We start from the raw sequence: 19,903 nt of genomic DNA on the forward strand, positions 1-19,903 counted from the left end.
AGCAGACAAGGACTTTTTTTTGATTGGCTGGTGGGCGGGTTTTGAGGCCTCTGATTGGTCAATGACACAACAGCTGCACACAGAGCCGCCTGATTAACTCGTTTATTTTTATTTTACCCATCATCCCTCAGTGCATCCTGAGACCTGAATCACAAAAAGACCACATCAGTGTGATCCTCTCGACTCAGACTGTCTGGTATCATGACGCTGGTGTTAGCCGGGGTAGATCGCCATGGTAACTGTGATAGATCGCCATGGTAACCGATGCTAACTTTCAGGTCAACAGCCCGACTACTGACCAATCAGATTCATCCTACAGGATCCTGACAGGGACAAAAGTAATAAAGAGCAATAGATGTTTTATAGGTCAGTGAGATCTCTCTCATACGGAAGAAGATTAGTGCCACATTAAAAATATTTCTGAGAAAAAAAACACATCAATGGTTTTTTGGAATTGGAAGAGCATTAGGGCCAAAACCGTTTTTTTAAGATTTAAAATAAACCAATAAATATTTTTTTAAAAATGGTTTTGGCCCTAATGCTCTTCCATACTTTCATGATAATTGTATCAGATAAAACAACCACACTGAGTTTAAAACAAGATTATACATTATAGTTTCACAGACTAATAAATGATTATAGCTTCATATTATTTGAATTATTTCATTAAATTTCTTTTATGAAGATGATTAATAATAATAATCACTGTCACATTTTATTAAAACGATTAAATAAATACAGAGATTATTAATGGGTGTGATGTAATAATATGAGTTTAAAAAGGGCCCTGTACACTATATTTATAGCCTATAAACACATCAATGGTCCCAGAACCTTTACAAAACAAACACAGGTTTCATTTCTAATCTCTCTTTGATCCATTTTCAGCTTTAAGTTAGCGCCCGCCCTCTCTCCTTATGCCTAAACCAACCAACACGAGCCAATCAGAGGCAGAGATGGGCGGGTCTTGGCAGAATGCGTTACCCAGGTGTGTACCTAGACTCACCAGGAGGTGGCAGCAGTACGCAATGTGAAGGGAGGGTACTGCGGCCCCTGTCAGGCTCTGACTGTAGGTTAAATAATAATTACAGAGCTGGGGGAGATGGGTAATATTCTGAATGTAACACCTTGTAACATTTGTGTAAATGTTAATAACTATTAAATATAAACAACCCTGTAAATCCAACTGTGACTCCCAGTCCCAAAAACATTATTATTCTTCTAGCAAATGTTTGACTTTCATTTAAGAATATGAACCTAGATTTTTGTTTTTTACCCACAGAGCTGAGCTTCCAGTGTACGGAGAGTCGGAGAGTCCAAAACAGATCCCTTTTGGGATGACTCCCGCAAGGAAACAGTATAAACTGCGTTACACACAGTTAGCATCCAGCTGTTAATACACTGTGGACACATTGTAGCAACAAAGCTAAGTTAACGAGACTGCTTCATTTTTTCTCTTTAATAACTTTTTCACAACGAAGAACAAAACGTGACGTAAACAGAGAAGCTAGCGAGTTAGCAGTTAGCTCGCCAGCTAGCCCTGTGAGTCGTTACCAAACTCAGAACCAAATATTTGTATTTGTTGTTACAGATTATTGATACGTGATTGGCTGTTTGGAACCAGCTTCATGGTACCAGTAATCAGGATCACTGATGTGGGACTGATGCAGGTCATCTTCATCTTCATCTTCATCTTTCTAACTTTAAACTCGTATGCAAACAACAGGAGAACCTTCGTCGCCTCCGAGACGCGTCCTGGCGTCTGTGATTCTGTACTCTGAGCATGTGAATATCACTGGAATGATTTTTTATTTTTATAACCTGTAAAGGCTCAATGACATTATTGTTCTTATTGTTATTGTTATTATTATTATTAGAGAGTAAATAGAGATGATCTGATTTGCCTGCTTGCTTGTAAAAAAGAGGAAAAAAACCCTTTGCCCTGATGATGTAACAGCCATACACACACACACACACACACACACACACACATTCAGGTCCAGCTGTGGTCCTGTTGACTGTCAATAACATCGCCACGGCAACCCGGCCGGCCTGTTCCTATAGCAACAGCCACGGCGGAGCAGAACTCTGCGGCCGACGCGGCCGACGACCCGCAGCTCTGGATCATAACAAGTGCCTCGTTTGATTTCAGCCTTCGTCCTGCAAACTGACGCCGAGGCTGCCGGCGGACCCCGCCACTACACAACCGACCCGCCACTTCCTGTCACACCTCATCAAACAGCGCCAAGTCCTTCCGTACACCGCCGCGTCCCGTTAACATTTCCCACAGCCCGAAGTCCAACAGCTGGTTTTATTCTGAAATCCAAAGAGATTCAGTAAATACATTGATCGGATTTCCACAGCTGAGACGCTGGTTGTAACTAATAACTACAATTATTTCTCAGTTATCAAAAGAGTTACAAATTAATTGATCAGCTAATTGATTAATTGTTGGTCAGTTGCTGTTTTTGACATTTTTTACATCTGCAGCATTTTCTGCTGGAGCTGATTCTAAAGATCAATATCAGACCGATCAGACATTACTGAAACTAATTAATGTTAATTAACCCTTCCTAAGACCCTCGGTCAACTTCCTCTTCTCCTGTACTTAGATAGATATGCTATGTGCTAAGCTAATCTATGTTGTTTTAATGGATCAAAGATAAATACAGTCATATCTTAAGTTAGCTAAAGTTAGCAGAACTCTAGCTAACGAACAATTGATGTAAATTAGCCACTTTTTTGCAAACATTAGTTTTCAGATGTTACAAGTTAGCTCTGATTAATGTATGCAAGTTAGCTAGTTAGCTAGAGTTTTGCTAACTTTAGCTAACTTAAGATATGACTGTATTTATCTTTGAACCATTAAAACAACATAGATTAGCTTAGCACATAGCATATAGCATATCTAAGTACAGGAAAGGAGGAAGTTGGTTAACCAAAGATTGTTTATGAGATAAAAGAAGCTTCACTCTGTAACGCTGCTGTTAAATCAGAGTGAGACATGTCTCACCTATCTCCACATCCTTCTTTTTTAACCTCATTTTCCTGTCTGTCTGTCTGTCTGTCTGTCTGCACTCACACTACAACTCCCACACACCCTTGCGCTACCCTTTAGCCCCGCCCCCTCAGCCAGCTCTTTCTGTGGGCATTTGGATCTTTGTCTTCTATGCATTTTCTTAGACTGGTTGCCGGTGATTGATTTCTCTGATCGGTTCTGATCAGCAGCCGATTGGAGGCTCACTGGAGCCTGGACTCTGATTCTAATGACGGGTCTGAATATTCAGGTTCTGGTCCAAAGACGACTGAGGTCTGAACAGGATCCAACGGTTTCTCATCAGATGTGCTCCCAGACAGCAGGAGGAGTTTGAAGGAGGAGTTTGAAGGAGGAGTTTGAAGGAGGAGCACATCGAACTGACTGTTGGTTTAATAAAGAAGAGTTGAATGCCCCTGAGCTAACTGTTAGCTCGCTAACTCGCCGGCAGTGTCATTTAACAAACAAACGTTAAAAACAAACATTTATTCACTTTTACAAGTGAAATCGTTTCATTTCTGTGTGTTACCAGCTGGACAGGGTTAGCTTAGCTTAGCATAAAGACTGGAAACAGGTTGCCTGGCTCTGTCCAAAGTTTAAAAATACCCCTACCAACACCTAAAGCTAAACTGAGAAACATTAGCTCAAAGCAGGCTTTCTTGCGCTAGTTGTTTACCCCTACTTATGCTAAGCTAGGCTAACCATGTCCTGAATCCAGTTCTTTACACAGACATGAGACTCTGAAAGAAAGAAGATGAAACTATTTCCCAAAGTTTGGAACTATTCGACCTTACAACTGACCCGTCATAAGGCCCGCCCCTTTTTGCTCTGAGATCCAATCACAGTTGATGCTACATGCTAGGCTAATCTATGTTGGAAAGACTTTTATTGGTTCAAATATCAAAGAGACAAATATATCACACACACACACACACACACACACAGAGACACACACACACACACACACACACACACACAGAGACACACACAGACACAGACACACACACACACACACACACACACACACACACAGAGACACACACACACACACACACACACACACACACACACACACACACACACACACACACACACACACACACACAGACACACACACAGACACACACACACACACACACACACACACACACACACACACACACACACACACACACACAGACAACATGAAAAAAGGTTTTTTTAAAATGTTTGCAAATTTATTAGAAATAAAGAATGAAAATATAATATGTCCATAAGTATTCACAGCCTCTGCTCAATACTTTGTTGTGGCACCTTTGGCAGCATTTACAGCCTCAAGTCTTTTGGAATATGAAGCCACAAGCTTGGATCAACTATCTTTGGCTAGTTTGGCCCATTCCTCTTTACAGAACCTCTCGAGCTCCATCAGGTTGGATGGGGAGCGTCGGTGCACAGCCACTTTCAGATCCCTCCAGAGATGTTCAATGGGGTTCCAGGTTCTCCTCCAGGATGTCTCTGTACATTGCTGCATTCATCTTTCCCTCGATCATGACCATCTCCCAGTTCCTGCCGCTGGAAAACATCCCCACAGCATGATGCTGCCTCCACCATGCTTCACTGTAGGGATGGTATTGGCCAGGTGATGAGCGGTGCCTGGTGTCCTCCAAACATAACGCTTGGCATTCACACCAAAGAGTTCGATCTTTGTCTCATCAGACCAGAGAATTTAGTTTCTCATGGTCTGAGAGTCTTTCAGGTGCCTTTTACTAAGGAGTGTTTTCCATCTGGCCGCTCTACCGTACAGGCCTGATTGGTGGAGTTCTGCAGCGATGGTCGTCCTTCTGGAAGGTTCTCCTCTCTCCACAGAGGAACCCTGGAGCTCTGTCAGGGTGACCATGGGGTTATTGGTCACCTCCCTAACTAAAGCCCTTCTCCCCGATCACTCAGTTAGAGGGACGGCCAGCTCTAGGAAGAGTCCTGGTGGTTCCAAACTTCTTCTATTTCTCATTGGGACCTTTAAAGCAGCAGAAATGTTTCTGTACCCGTCCCCAGATCTGTGCCTCGAGACAATCCTGTCCCGGAGGTCTACAGACGATTCCTTCGACTTCATGCTTGGGTTTTTTTTTTCTTTTAAGTAATTTTTTGGGCCTTTTATTGGCTTTATTTGACGGTGACGGCTGGTAGAGAGAGAGGGGATGACACCCAGCAAAGGGCTGGGTCAGATTCGAACCCGGCCCGCTGCAGCTGCTCTGTATTTGGGCGCCGCTCTACCAACTGGCCACCGGGCCTGTTAACACTGTTACTGTGGGCTTTATGAGGTGTGTGTTTACCACAGGTGGACTCGGATTAATCTGCAGGACATCTGGGGGGGGAGTGGAAACAATGACCCTGAGCTCATTATGGGATATTGTGTAAGGCTGTAACACAACAAAATGTGGAAAAAGTGAAGCGCTGTGAATACTTTCCGTATGCACTGTAAATAAAGTCCCATCTTAAGTTAATGTTAGCTTAATGTTAGCTAAACACAAGCTAACTAATCTACATCAAATGTTAGCTAGCTAGTTAGCCAGTGTTTTGTTCTGTAGCTAAACGCTTGTTTAGTAGCTAATGAGCTAACAAGTTAACCAGTAGTTTATTCTTTATGCTACGTCACTAGCTCATTAGCTCGATAGCTTGTTTGTATTAACACAGATTAGCCTAGCACGTAGCATCTACGTATTGGAAAGCAGGAAGTTGACGGAGGTTCCAAAAGGGGTGGAGCTTAATACGGGTCAATTAAAGAACTCACTGATTAAACTGAAGCCACATTATTACGTTTTTAATTAATAAATGATACCAAACTATTCTCAACAACAGGAAGTTATGCTAGGATACTCAGGTCACAATGAAATTAAATCCAATTAACTGTAAATAATTCAAAGGGAAAACCTTCAATGGTAAATATAGATATAAATATAGAAATAGAGTTATTGATCTCTCCTCGGCTACAGATGTCAAAATAAAAGCAGGAACGTTTCTTTTCTTCTCCAGACTGAAGCCAGTTTATATATTAATGAATCCATTTTTACATCGTTCTTCAGCTTTATTTAACTGTTTAACTTATAAACTGGGATTTTATGTCAATTCAAGATAAAAACATTATCACAAATCTGACTATTGATATAAATTAAAATCTGGATTCTGGTTATTAAATTATTGGTCGTAGTTTAAATGTCCAAATTAAATTCCAGCTTTTATTATCAAATAGGACTCTATGAAAAAACACTTTTGTTCAGTTTTAAAATTACATTTTAATTTGTTGTAGTTTCACTTAAAAGGACGAAAACTCATTTTCTGATATTTCACATGTGAAATCATGAAAAAATCAGGTTTCATATTTGATGAACTTACAGTATAAACAGGTAATTTGAACAGTTACGTAAATAAAATATATTTTAGTTTGACGCAGAAAATTCAGATTTAACTGAATTGTTTTTTTCTTTGTCAGAAATCAAACAATAAAATTCATCAACAGCAGAAGTTATGATATTAATAATTTTGAGATTTTAAGTTTTATAAATATTGTTTATGATATTTAGGGAGGTACAGTCTGCAGTATTGCGCCCCTGGTGGTCAAACTATGAACTGAATTAAATGAATCTCCCCAAAGTCAAGATTTAAACTTAAAAATCTAATTTTTGTTGTAATATTGAAACATTTCTATCAACATTTGAACTTCAGTTTAAAAGTGACACATTCATTAAAAGGCTTCAGCGTGGCGCCCTCCGGAGGCCACGCTGAGAACAAACAGACGTTTATACGAACACAAAGGGGTTTGTTATGGAGGGTTCGGTTGCCGTGACAACGCTCCTGGAGACGAGCAGATACAGCTATTGTGTAGCTCCTGTCGCCTGTCGGTGACATCACGGATCAGCTGATCTGTAAACCTGATGATGTCACACGTGTACAGCTTTGTAAACAGTTTCTGATGTTTGCTTCGTGGACGCCGACGACAGGAAGTTACAAAGTGATAAATGACACACACGATTACACTGAGATGATCCATGAATTCAGAGTTATTATCAGATATCAATAAATGATTTTATTCAACTCTCTGTTTGTGATTTTATGGACTGTTGGTATTTTTAGATGTTTGTTTCATTTCCCCTCGAGACAGAAGCAAGTTTAAATTTCAAAATAAAACCAGGAATGTTTCTTTACTTCTTAGAAACTAAACTGACTCATTTCAAACCTCAGAGGTTAGAGGAGAGTAGGGTCACTTCATCCTCCTCCTCCTCCTCCTCCTCCAGCGGGCAGGGCAGACAGGTGAGGCAGGGCGGGGCGACCAGCAGGTGGCAGGAAGGCAGTCGAACCTCCAGTCGACAGGTCGGGGATCGAACTCTTTGTTAGCATTTTGGCTGAATGTTGACATTTATGATTTCACACCCTATTCCCTACCAGCTACTCCCTAATGACCACCCACAATCACCATGGCAACCACCTGGTACCCTAGCAACAACAACAAATATCCTGTCAACACCCTGAACCCCAAAGTGAGGGAGTAACTTCACAACTGATCATGCTAAAATATGTGTGTGTGTGTGTGTGTGTGTGTGTGTGTGTGTGTGTGTGTGTGTGTGTGTGTGTGTGTGTGTGTGTGTGTGTGTGTGTGTGTGTGTGTGTGTGTGTGTGAGTGTGTGTGTGTGTGTGTGTGTGTGTGAGTGTGTGTGTGTGTGTGTGTGTGTGTGTGTGTGTGTGTGTGTGTGTGTGTGTGTGTGTGTGTGTGTGTGTGTGTGTGTGTGTGTGTGTGTGTGTGTGTGTGTGTGTGTGTGTGTGTGTGTGTGTGTGTGTGTGTGTGTGTGTGTGTGTGTGTGTGTGTGTGTGTGTGTGTGTGTGTGTGTGTGTGTGTGTGTGTGTGTGTGTCTGTGTGTGTGTTACTGTGTGTGTGTGTGTGTGTGAGTGTGAGTGTGTGTGTGTGTGTGTGTGTTATTTATTTGTATAGCGCCAATTCATAACAGAAGTTATCTCAGGACACTTTTCAAATAGAGCAGGTCTAGACCGAACTCTTTATAACATTAATTACAGAGACCCAACAGTACCACCATGAGCAAGCACTTGGAGACAAGGGCAAGGAAAAACTGCCTGTTAAAAGGCAGAAACCTAGGACAGATCCTCCGGCTCTAGGTGGGTGGTCGTCTGTCTCGACCAGTTGGGGTGAGAGAGAGAGAGAGAGAGAGAGAGAGAGAGGTAAGAAAAGGAAAAGTAGTGACAGATGAGAGATGAACAAAAGAAGATGATGACGAGACAGACAGAACATGGGGGACAATGAGCAGGTGACAACAGCAACAACAGTAACCATAGCTATAATATTACTTATATTACCAAAAATTATATTAAAAAAACAAAAAAAACAAATATTAGCAATGGCAATCTAGCAGGACCATGGCAGGAGACTCCACCAGGATCCATGAGAACCTGCGAGACGAGAAAGCACAAGAACTCCGGGGAAGAAGTGAAGTTAGTAACATGCATTAATGGGACATGAATGAGTGCAGAAAGAGAGAGGAAGAGAGGAGCTCAGTGCACCATGGGAAATCCCCCGATAGTCTAGGCCTATAGCAGCATAACTAAGGGATGGTTCAGGACTCACCTGATCCAGCCCTAACTATAAGCTTTATCAAAGAGGAATGTCTTAAGCCTACTCTTGAATGTGGTGAGGGTGTCTGCCTCCCGAACCACAACTGGAAGCTGGTTCCACAGGAGAGGAGCTTGGTAACTGAAGGCTCTGGCTCCTGTTCTACTTTTAGAGACTATAGGAACCACAAGTAGCCCAGCATTCAGAGAACATAGTGTTCTAGTGGGGTAATAGGGTACTATGAGCTCTTTAAGATATGAAGGGGCCTGACCATGAAGAGCTTTATAGGTGAGGAGGAGGATTTTAAATTCTATTCTACATTTTACAGGGAGCCAGTGCAGAGAAGCTAGTACAGGAGAGATGTGATCTCTTTTTCTAGTTCCTGTCAGTACTCGTGCTGCAGCGTTCTGAATTAATTGGAGCGTTTTAATGGACTTATTGGGGCAACCTGATAATAAAGAGTTGCAGTAATCCAGCCTTGAAGTAACAAATGCATGGATTAGTTTTTCTGCATCTGTCTGTGATAGGATGTGTCTAATTTTTGTAATATTACGTAAATGAAAGAAGGCAGTCCTAGAGGTCTGCTTTATGTGGGAGTTAAAAGACAAATCCTGATCAAAGATAACTCCAAGATTCCTGACAGTAGTGCTAGAGGCCAAGTTAATGCCATCTAGAGTGACTATATCTTTAGACAGTGAGTCTCGGAGGTTTTTGGGAACAAGAACAAGAATTTCGTTTTTTTTCTGAGTTTAACATCAGAAAATTGCAGCTCATCCAGGATTTTATGTCCTTAAGACATGTTTGTAATTTAGATAATTGATTAATTTCGTCGGGCTTGATTGATAGATAATGTGACCTCGTCCTAACATTAGAGACTCAGACTGTTATTATACATTTTTATATATTATAATTATTATTATTCTCAGTGTCTGGCAGCTTTTTATAAAAGCGCAGCAACAAATATCAGATTTCATCTTTGAAACCAAAACTTCTCATTTAACAGTTTACATTATTCTGATGAATCAGAATCTAATCTGTTAAATTCTGGCCTGAAAATCGAACTGAGGTGTTAGACTGCTGACTGTGGATAGTGAGGCTGGAGTCAGAGAGGATGCTGGGAGTAAAATGGCTGCTGTCCAGAGTCAAGTTCAACTTTCACTGAGTGTGTTTTAAAAGGATCACTGTAAAATATTTTTATTCTTGTCATCAAATGTCAAGTTCAGGTTCAAACCAACAATGTGTTGAACCTGGTATACCTCAGGGGTCAATGTTAGGTCCCCTGTTGTTCCTAATTTACACCAATGATCCACTAAATGTTCATAAACTGACATCTGATATGTGTTAGGGACTATTTTCAGCAGCGGATGAATCCACACATTGTCTGTGGCAGCAGAGTATAAATAAACTACAGTGTGTGTTTGTGGTGATGAAGCAACAGTGTGGCTCACTCATGTGTTTTTAAGGAGTTGTGTGGAAGAAGATATTTCAGGCTGAAAATACAGAATATAACCATTATTATTCAACTGTGTCTTTGTATTCCATAAACAGATATAAAGGCCGTGCAGTAACTACAGTCTTCTTCCTGACTACATTTACTTTATGAGTAAATCTGTATTTCTGACTGCGACCCATTTTAATACTGTGGAGGTGAGTGTGGTTTGCACTCAGCTGCAGGAGAGAGAGGTGTGGGGAAGGCTTGGGAGAGCGGCACCAGGTGAGTCGATTACCTCACCTGCTGATCATTACCTAATCACTCTACCTTTATCTTTGCAGAAGTGTGCTGGACCTGGGAGAGAGATGCTACTGGGAGTGCCACTGAGTAGTGCCAGAGACCGAGTAGTTTAATAGCTTGGTATTGGTAACTGGGAGACTACAATAAAAGTGGTGTGTACCAACTTCCTAGCGTGAGAGCTTGTTTACTGAGAGAACCCGCGACTGTAGCACTACACTCGTCCTCTGTAGCTAGCAGTGATGCTGTGTTAACACTGTGTACAGTCACCTCTATCTGAGGTAGGTGTGGCTCCTCCTCTGTCTCTGTCTTTGCTGTCTTTTGTTCCCACTGTTTCATCTCTTCACCTCCTCAACAGTTAGAAGGAATTATTATTCCTAGACATAAATCTCATTTATGGCAGCTGCAGCATTATCATTATTATTTCTTTTATTTGAACGGGGCCGGTGCACAATCAAACATTAACCTGTATATAACCAGGAGAGATGCATTCCACCGGGTTTTAGCAAATTGCTATTTTCCACCCACAGTCCCTGGGCAGGTAGATGGAACATACAATAAATTAATAGCATCAAAAGACAAGAGAAATAAACAGTGGGCACTTCATTGGGTAACTCAGGTAAAGGCAGCACCGCAGCACCGAACACAGGACAGATTACAGAGGGTTTGTTATTTTATTATTTATTTATTTATCCCGAGGGAAATTCAAGTATCCAGTAGCATACAAAACATACATTAAAGAAAAATAATTAAAAATAAAAGATAAAATATAAAGTGTGTGTATATATATATGTGTGTGTGTGTGTGTGTGTATATATATATATAAAATTAACTGTTGCTACAGGAAACGGTGCAAATAGAAGTAAAACAGTGCAAATACAGGTAGAAACTGTCTATTATCTGTTGTCCTCCCCGCCTTTACTGAGAGCTGATGTACAGTCTGATGGGGGACAAAAGAGTTTTTGAGTCTGTTGGTGGAGCTGCTGGGACAGAAGTCTGCCACTGAACACACTCCTCTGCTGGTGAAGGTGTCGTGCAGAGGGTGGTGGCTGTTGGCCAGTATGGACAGCAGTTTGTCCAGGGTCCTTCTCTCTGCTTTAGTTGGGGGCATGTCTGAGAACAGACTCAGGTAGAATATAATAAACATATTATTATTATTATTATACTACTATAGAGTCACTAACCTCCTCTTCCTCCTCAGCACTCTGTCTCTTCCACTGTGTGGTTGCCGAGGTTACTGCCTCCTCTCCAGCCTTGTTCTCCTTCAAGGGGGAAACAGAGAAAAGAGCTGCAGTTCCTCTCCTCACCAGGAGGCGTCAGCACCAATCAACACTCACCACCTTCTTCTTGTGCGGCCTCCAACCTTCCTCCCATCCAGGGGCAGACTGGGACAATAATTCAGGAGTTTGATACCATCCCAGGCCACCACCACCCGATTAACACGAAACACCAAGAGTGAGTTAGGTTTGGCGCCTACTGATGTAAGAGTGTAAAATAATAGAGCAAAGGCTCCACATGCGCCCACACACAGCTTTTTCTGTTTCTTTCCCCTACAAAATAAATGTTTCTGTTGTGCTGCAATAACCTGAACTCAAATCACATAAACTGAAATTATGTTCACCTGCATTATTCAGATGAACATTATTTCTATTCTATTTCATTTACTACTACACTTTTTCCTTTGTTACCTCTTAAAACATTAGTTTTATTAAGTCAGTTTTATCCCCATCAGCTTCCACAAAGTGGATCTACCCTCCTCATTAAGTTGGTGGTGCTGGATAGGCTCTGGTTGTGTGTCTGTTGTCACCATTAGTGTTTAATGTCTTACCTGCTCCCTTACTGACAAACAGGTCAGTTATTTTACAGCACTTTGCTGATCTGTGGTCAGTGCTTTTAGCTTTGTAAGCCTCTCCCTCTCTGCTCCACCTTTCCTCTTGGGCTTTCCAGTCTGCATATAAAACAGACCTGATTTGTGTCTGTCATGATATGATGTAGTGTTAGCAGTTAGCAGTTAGCAGCTGTTTCTGGTCCCTACATGTGTCTTATTGATTCAGAGAGAGCGCTGCAGGGCCTCACAGCTGCAGAGTCCTGATCCTAAACCTGATCCTGATTGTTGTTCTAAACTTTTTATGTACATTTGATGTCTAAATTCACACAATTAATGGTGCTTGTTTTTCTGTATTATATAAAAATCTGTTACGGTTTGTTGCAGCTGCTATAAACCATCCAGAGACAGACAGACAGACGGACAGACAGACAGACAGGAGGAACCAGAAGGAGCCGTTGCTTCATGATATTTAATGTTCCCGAGTTTTGACGTTTAAACCGAACTAACCGCTCACTGTGTGTGTGTGTGTGTGTGTGTGTGTGTGTGTGTGTGTGTGTGTGTGTGTCTGTGTCTGTGTGTGTGTGTGTGTGTGTGTGTGTGTGTCTGTGTGTGTGTGTGTGTCTGTGTGTGTGTGTGTGTGTGTGTGTGTGTGTGTGTGTGTGTGTGTGTGTGTGTGTGTGTGTGTGTGTGTGTGTGTCTGTGTGTCTGTGTCTGTGTGTGTGTGTGTGTGTGTGTGTGTGTGTGTGTGTGTGTGTGTGTGTGTGTGTGTGTGTGTGTGTGTGTGCACGCGCGCTGTGGTTGATAATCATCCATAGACAGACGTAGAGAGAGCGAGTGAGGTGGAGCGAGGTAGAGATCCTCTGGCCGGCCTCAGACCACCAACCGCCCTCTTCAGCTCCCTTTTCCTCTCTTGGCCCTTTTTTTTCTGGGTCCGGAAAACCAGAAGCCTCCTGCGTTGCACAACATCGGCCTCCAGCAGGAGGTGGCCCGGGGGGGGGGGGGGGCTATCACTGCGTGCCTCTGTTAGCTCCCAGTGTGTGTCAGTGGGCTGCTTCACTGTAAACACATCTGTACATCTGCGGGCCGCTCCTTTAATACAGATACAGAAATATATGGAAATATTAACTATGAGTCTGATCTGGTCTCAACTGTAAATAATCCAAACATTTCTGCTTATTTAAATAAATGTTAAAGATTAAAATAAATGTGTTCATCTATATTTACTGTACAGTGTAAAAGATCAAACTGTTTCTATAATGAAGGAATATTCTGTGTGACATTCACACACTGAGCTTTATTGATTCTATAATGCAGCTCCAATATATTGATCACATCAATAACCTCACACTGAGCCACAGTCGGCCCCGGGGGGGGGGGTCAAATATGGACACTTCTGCCTCAAACGGCTATTTTGTATTTAGAAAATGTCAGAAATGGATTCAGTGTCCTCCCCCGTGAAGGTTCTGTGAACATGAAGCAAACTATATTATGTTGTGTTACTTCAGGTTTAATTTTACAGGCTTACAGTATAATATTTTATGTCCATGTATGTTCATCCTCAGGTATTCACTCTGGTTAGGAGAGTTGTTATTCATTGTGCCATGAGCACATTACAGAGACCAAGGCTGTCCCTGGAGAGTAGGACATCAGATGTGTTATAACTACTGTTTATCAGACATTAGACGTCACCAATAGACACTCTAGGGGAAAGAGGAATATAACAGAGGGATTTTCTTTGTTCTAGTTAGTTGATTCTCGAGACAACTCGGTTTGTTTGTTTCCTGTGTTGATGCAAATAAATTCAGATTGTCTTTTCTTTCTGTGAGTGTGTGTCACCATTCTGGGTTCCTTCAGTGGGAGTTTGTGGTCTCTCAGTACTCAGATAGATAAAGGTCAATGTCAGATAGACAACAATAGACTGCTTTAACCCCACAGACACCCCCAGTGCCTGCTGGGACCTCAGACCATCACCTCCCACTCTCCCCCCTGTGCACAGAGAACACTGTCCCCCCCTCTCTCCCTCCATCTGTCTCTCCTCACTCACTCACATTAACTGTGGTCAGACCTCTAACCTATCAATAAACCCGTCTCAGGTTGTGATCAGACCATCCATCCCCCTCTTCCTGCTTTCTTTTGCTTTTCTGTTTGTCCTCTTGTCCCCGTGTCTCTGCTGTCATTATATATATAATATAAAACTGCTGAGATATCGTCCATATAGCTGATTATTCATGCTAATGATGCTAACTGTTAGCATCAGTCACTAACAGCTGCAGACCCCGACTGAACATTTCTAACATTAAACTTTCTTTTATTCAGGTAACGCTGCGTTTCACCGGTCGCCCGTCGATGGCGTCGTCTCCCCTTTGTGCCTGCGTCAGCGCCAGAAGCTGTCACACTCTGACTGTTTACATCCTGGTGCTTTGTAACTCTAGATCGGATGAAGGATACGTTTCTTAAGTTATCAGAGAAACAAGCTGAGCTAACGTTAGCAGTGGGAGAAGCAGTGATTTAAGGTGGAACTGCTTTATTCAGTGTGTTTAGATTGAGGAGACCTCTGGAATCTGTAGTTTCAGGCTCTGTGAGGATGCTGTTCACTATCTTCAGTGTGATAGCATGCTGACATTAGCTGACTGGCAGTAAAGAGCAGCTTTAAGGACTGAATGAAGCAATCAGTTGAAGGTTTAACGAGTTTATTAAAGACAGAAACAGTCAGTGGTCACAGACACAGGAGGGACGTGGAGGAGGAGGCGTACAGCTCACAGGACAGTGCCTCCTCAGTGGGCGGAGCCAGCCTGGACAGCTCCGTCTCTGATTGGTCAGATTTCCTGCTCCTCTTGTTCCTATTGGTCACTCTCCGGTTCCTGGTTTGGATTCCGTCTTTCTTCATCGCCAACGGCCGGTTGACCTGAAACACACAGTACACACCTGAAGTACCTGATCCAGTACCTGGAGTAGTTTGTAGTACTGGTGTAGTTTGTAGTACGTGGTGTAGTACCTGGTGTAGTTTGTAGTACCTGGTGTAGTTTGTAGTACCTGGAGTAGTACCTGGTGTAGTTTGTAGTACCTGGTGTAGTTTGTAGTACCTGGTGTAGTTTGTAGTACCTGGTGTAGTTTGTAGTACCTGGAGTAGTACCTGGTGTAGTTTGTAGTACCTGGTGTAGTTTGTAGTACCTGGTGTAGTACCTGGTGTAGTTTGTAGTACCTGGTGTAGTTTGTAGTAGAGCCCACAGGCGTTGCAGACCGGCTCTCCAGCAGAGTTTCTCCTCCACAGCGTCGTCGTTGCAGTTGAACAGTTCACACACTGAGTTCCTTTCCTCTGACTCACAACCTGAAAACAGAACAAACAAACATATTTGTTTATTTTCAGGAGCAGAAGCTGTTAGCCTAGCTTAGCACAAAGACTGGAGGCAGGTGGAAGCTGTTAGCCTAGCTTAGCACAAAGACTGGAGGCAGGTGGAAGCTGTTAGCCTAGCTTAGCACAAAGACTGGAGGCAGGTGGAAGCTGTTAGCCTAGCTTAGCACAAAGACTGGAGGCAGGTGGAAGCTGTTTTTACCGCTCTCCTCTTGGGCCTCAGCAGCGGTCGGTTGGTGGTTTTCTGCTGGACACTGCAGGTGTTACACAGGTGACCCCCTGCAGCGTCTCTCCTCCACAGGGGGGCGCTGCTCGTCCCACAGCTCACACACTCACGCTGCTCTGAACAAACACACCGACACAAACGTGAAACACCCTCCAATGCACTGCGACAGGTGCAGCTAAGACAGACGCGTAGACATCTCACCTGGTACAATGCCCCGCCCCCACGGCTTACTGCCAGGTAACGGCCAATCAGGAGAGGGGGAGGAGGGGTAAAGGTTGCCATAGTAACCGTTCCATCCAAACGTTGAGGAGAAGAGGCAGGTGGGGGGCGGAGTCATGGCAGGAACACCATATAAGGATGAAGGAGGAGGCGGGACGTAGGCAGAGCTCAGTGATTCACAGCTGTAGTCGTCCAACCAGAAAGAGGAACATTGGAACTGGTCACTGGCAGCAGTCAGCTGCTCGGCCTCATGGGACATGTTTGGTGATTGGAGGAAGGTGTGTGAAGGGGCGGGGCTAACCTGCAATAAACAGACAATGGGTTTGCATGAGAGGAGGATCTATTAGCGTAGCATAGCGTAGCGTAGTGTAATGGGGAGGTCTGGTCCAGAGGACTGGAGGATGTGAATATGACGACTGATTCTGACCTCTGTGATGAATCTTGATGTTTCAGATGTCGTAGCAGCAGTGGACCAATCAGATGGCTGCAAATATTCTGACATCATTGCTGTGTCTGAGAGAAAGAGAAGAAGAATGGAAGGAAACTAGAGACGGAGAGGAAGCAGTAGCACAGTTAAAATAGATATTTTACTTTAAAGTCATAATACCACAACGACGAACAGACCAACAGTCAAAAGCTTTTTTTAAATTAATACGTCCAACAGATTAACTGAAGAAAACAGAAGCAGCGCAGGTACAGAGTATTTCAATAAAGGCAGGTAACAACATAAAGGTAACAACATACAGGTAACAACATACAGGTAACAACATACAGGTAACAACATACAGGTAATAACATACAGGTAACAACATACAGGTAACAACATACAGGTAATAACATACAGGTAATAACATACAGGTAATAACATACAGGTAACAACATACAGGTAACAACATAAAGGTAACAACATACAGGTAACAACATACAGGTAACAACATACAGGTAACAACATACAGGTAACAACATACAGGTAACAACATAAAGGTAACAACATACAGGTAATAACATAAAGGTAACAACATACAGGTAATAACATACAGGTAACAACATACAGGTAACAACATACAGGTAACAACATAAAGGTAATAACATACAGGTAACAACATACAGGTAACAACATACAGGTAATAACATACAGGTAACAACGTACAGGTAACAACGTACAGGTAATAACGTACAGGTAATAACGTACAGGTAACAACATACAGGTAACAACATACAGGTAACAACATAAAGGTAATAACATACAGGTAACAACATACAGGTAACAACATACAGGTAATAACATACAGGTAACAACGTACAGGTAACAACGTACAGGTAATAACGTACAGGTAATAACGTACAGGTAACAACATACAGGTAACAACATACAGGTAACAACATACAGGTAATAACATAAAGGTAACAACATACAGGTAACAACATAAAGGTAATAACATAAAGGTAACAACATACAGGTAACAACATACAGGTAATAACATACAGGTAATAACGTACAGGTAACAACGTACAGGTAACAACGTACAGGTAACAACATAAAGGTAACAACATACAGGTAACAACATACAGGTAACAACATACAGGTAACAACATACAGGTAACAACATAAAGGTAATAACATAAAGGTAACAACATACAGGTAACAACATACAGGTAATAACGTACAGGTAATAACGTACAGGTAACAACGTACAGGTAACAACATACAGGTAATAACATACAGGTAATAACGTACAGGTAACAACGTACAGGTAACAACGTACAGGTAACAACATAAAGGTAACAACATACAGGTAACAACATACAGGTAACAACATACAGGTAACAACATACAGGTAACAACATAAAGGTAACAACATAAAGGTAATAACATAAAGGTAACAACATACAGGTAACAACATAAAGGTAACAACATACAGGTAACAACATAAAGGTAATAACATAAAGGTAACAACATACAGGTAACAACGTACAGGTAATAACGTACAGGTAACAACGTACAGGTAACAACGTACAGGTAACAACATACAGGTAACAACATACAGGTAACAACGTACAGGTAACAACGTACAGGTAACAACGTACAGGTAACAACGTACAGGTAATAACGTACAGGTAACAACGTACAGGTAACAACGTACAGGTAACAACATACAGGTAACAACATACAGGTAACAACATACAGGTAACAACATACAGGTAATAACATACAGGTAACAACATACAGGTAACAACATACAGGTAACAACATACAGGTAACAACATAAAGGTAATAACATACAGGTAATAACATAAAGGTAACAACATACAGGTAATAACATACAGGTAACAACATACAGGTAACAACATACAGGTAACAACATACAGGTAATAACATACAGGTAATAACATAAAGGTAACAACATAAAGGTAACAACATACAGGTAACAACATACAGGTAATAACATAAAGGTAACAACATACAGGTAACAACATAAAGGTAACAACATACAGGTAACAACATACAGGTAACAACATACAGGTAATAACATACAGGTAATAACATACAGGTAATAACATACAGGTAATAACATAAAGGTAACAACATACAGGTAACAACATACAGGTAACAACATACAGGTAATAACATACAGGTAACAACATACAGGTAACAACATACAGGTAACAACATAAAGGTAATAACATACAGGTAATAACATACAGGTAACAACATAAAGGTAATAACATAAAGGTAATAACATAAAGGTAATAACATAAAGGTAACAACATACAGGTAATAACATAAAGGTAACAACATACAGGTAACAACATAAAGGTAACAACATAAAGGTAATAACATACAGGTAACAACATACAGGTAATAACATACAGGTAACAACATAAAGGTAATAACATAAAGGTAACAACAAGTAACATTAAAGTGATCCTGATACTCACAGAGTCGAGGAGCTGCTCACAGTCACACTGCTTTCTGTCTGTCTGTCTGTGTCTGTCTGTCTGATATGAGCTGACAGACAGCAGGAGAAACAGGAAGTGGGAGGTGTCAGTTTGAGCTCCTTTATTTCTGAAATTATATTAACTGAACTTTGTTTGCTTTGTTATTATATTAAATATTAAATAATGATGAAGGGTTATTATACATTAAGTGCTGCTTACATCATCATACATCATAAGTAATGATCCAATCACATAAGAATATAACAGTATAAGTACTGTATACTGTGGTATTAGTTACCTATTAGTTACCTATTAGTTACTTATACTTCACTGTAAACGTTTTACAGGAGTCAGGAGCCCTGAGGAACACCATCGGCCATATTCACCAGATATTTAACGTCCCAGTCATTCATTCACTTTGTCCATTAAAGCTCCAGTGAGTCACATTAATCTAATATATCCATCAGTGTGTTTCATTAGTGTTTAATCAGCTGACAATAACAATCAGTGTGTGTTTGTTACAGAGAGAGCGGGTCGTCTTCTGGTGGAGTCCGCCATGTTTCTAAGGTAGCCCAGAACAGACAAACCAAACACTGGATCCAGACAGCCACCATAGTTTCTTTATTGTGTAAGAAGGAAGGTGAAGCGAGGGAGTTGTAATCTGCAACTCCACCACTAGAGACCACTAAATCCTCCACTGGAGCTTTAAGTAAAGGATCTGAGTACTTCCTGGTTACTGAACCCACCTGTCACTGAAAGCAACCTTTAATATCATTTAAAGGGGGAGCTGTATAAACTGCTGGAGCCTCTGGTGGCCGTTAGAGGAACTGCAGGCTGCTGCTGTTGTTGTTGTGAACGTCAGTGTAAAGGAAACATTCAGACTTTCATTATAGAATATTTATTATTAACTTTATTACAAATCAAACAACATCAGTCTCTGACGGAGGAAGATGATTGGTCGCTCAGAGGCAGGAGGCGTGGC

General features: G+C 41.6%; 3 protein-coding genes and 2 long non-coding RNA genes across 16 annotated transcripts in view; 3 read left to right on the forward strand and 2 right to left on the reverse strand.

Annotated features, from left to right (window-relative positions):
- LOC127378104 (membrane-associated guanylate kinase, WW and PDZ domain-containing protein 1-like) overlaps window positions 1-4,114 on the forward strand; it is a 54,996-nt gene extending 50,882 nt beyond the window's left edge. The window contains 1 exon segment of the mRNA XM_051426676.1: window positions 1,283-4,114. Within this exon segment, the coding sequence (XP_051282636.1) occupies window positions 1,283-1,288 (6 nt within the window). The 3' untranslated portion in view covers window positions 1,289-4,114.
- A 10,507-nt stretch (window positions 4,115-14,621) lies between these two features.
- On the reverse strand, window positions 14,622-19,710 carry gata1b (GATA binding protein 1b). Of its 10 annotated transcripts, none has more exons than XM_051425621.1 (8): window positions 18,922-19,710; window positions 16,409-16,525; window positions 15,964-16,282; window positions 15,739-15,878; window positions 15,368-15,512; window positions 15,230-15,267; window positions 15,180-15,198; window positions 14,622-15,130 (listed from the first exon to the last, which is right to left on the reverse strand). In XM_051425621.1, exons 2-8 carry the CDS (start codon window positions 16,484-16,486, stop codon window positions 14,901-14,903), a joined length of 969 nt encoding a protein of 322 aa, XP_051281581.1. In that variant the 5' UTR covers window positions 16,487-16,525; window positions 18,922-19,710; the 3' UTR covers window positions 14,622-14,900. The 10 variants fall into 10 exon arrangements, with proteins under 10 accessions (XP_051281581.1, XP_051281576.1, XP_051281580.1 ...); XM_051425616.1 differs by having other exon boundaries at window positions 15,230-15,286; window positions 15,318-15,512; XM_051425620.1 differs by lacking the exon at window positions 15,180-15,198 and having other exon boundaries at window positions 15,230-15,286.
- On the forward strand, window positions 16,759-17,973 carry LOC127377586 (uncharacterized). Its single transcript, XR_007887712.1, has 3 exons — window positions 16,759-16,881; window positions 16,994-17,119; window positions 17,946-17,973. It is a non-coding gene; the product is annotated as an uncharacterized LOC127377586 (long non-coding RNA).
- Window positions 18,273-18,925, forward strand: LOC127377585 (uncharacterized). Its single transcript, XR_007887711.1, has 3 exons — window positions 18,273-18,337; window positions 18,380-18,435; window positions 18,800-18,925. It is a non-coding gene; the product is annotated as an uncharacterized LOC127377585 (long non-coding RNA).
- A 93-nt stretch (window positions 19,711-19,803) lies between the features above and the next one.
- cdk20 (cyclin-dependent kinase 20) overlaps window positions 19,804-19,903 on the reverse strand; it is a 6,337-nt gene continuing 6,237 nt past the window's right edge. For all 3 annotated transcript variants that reach the window (XM_051425625.1, XM_051425626.1, XM_051425624.1), the window contains one exon: window positions 19,804-19,903. This exon is cut by the window's right edge and continues 172 nt beyond it. In XM_051425625.1, the coding sequence (XP_051281585.1) occupies window positions 19,884-19,903 (20 nt within the window). In that variant the 3' untranslated portion in view covers window positions 19,804-19,883.

This window comes from Dicentrarchus labrax, unplaced genomic scaffold (genome assembly GCF_905237075.1).
Source record: "Dicentrarchus labrax unplaced genomic scaffold, dlabrax2021, whole genome shotgun sequence".
Taxonomy (NCBI): Eukaryota; Metazoa; Chordata; class Actinopteri; family Moronidae; genus Dicentrarchus; species Dicentrarchus labrax.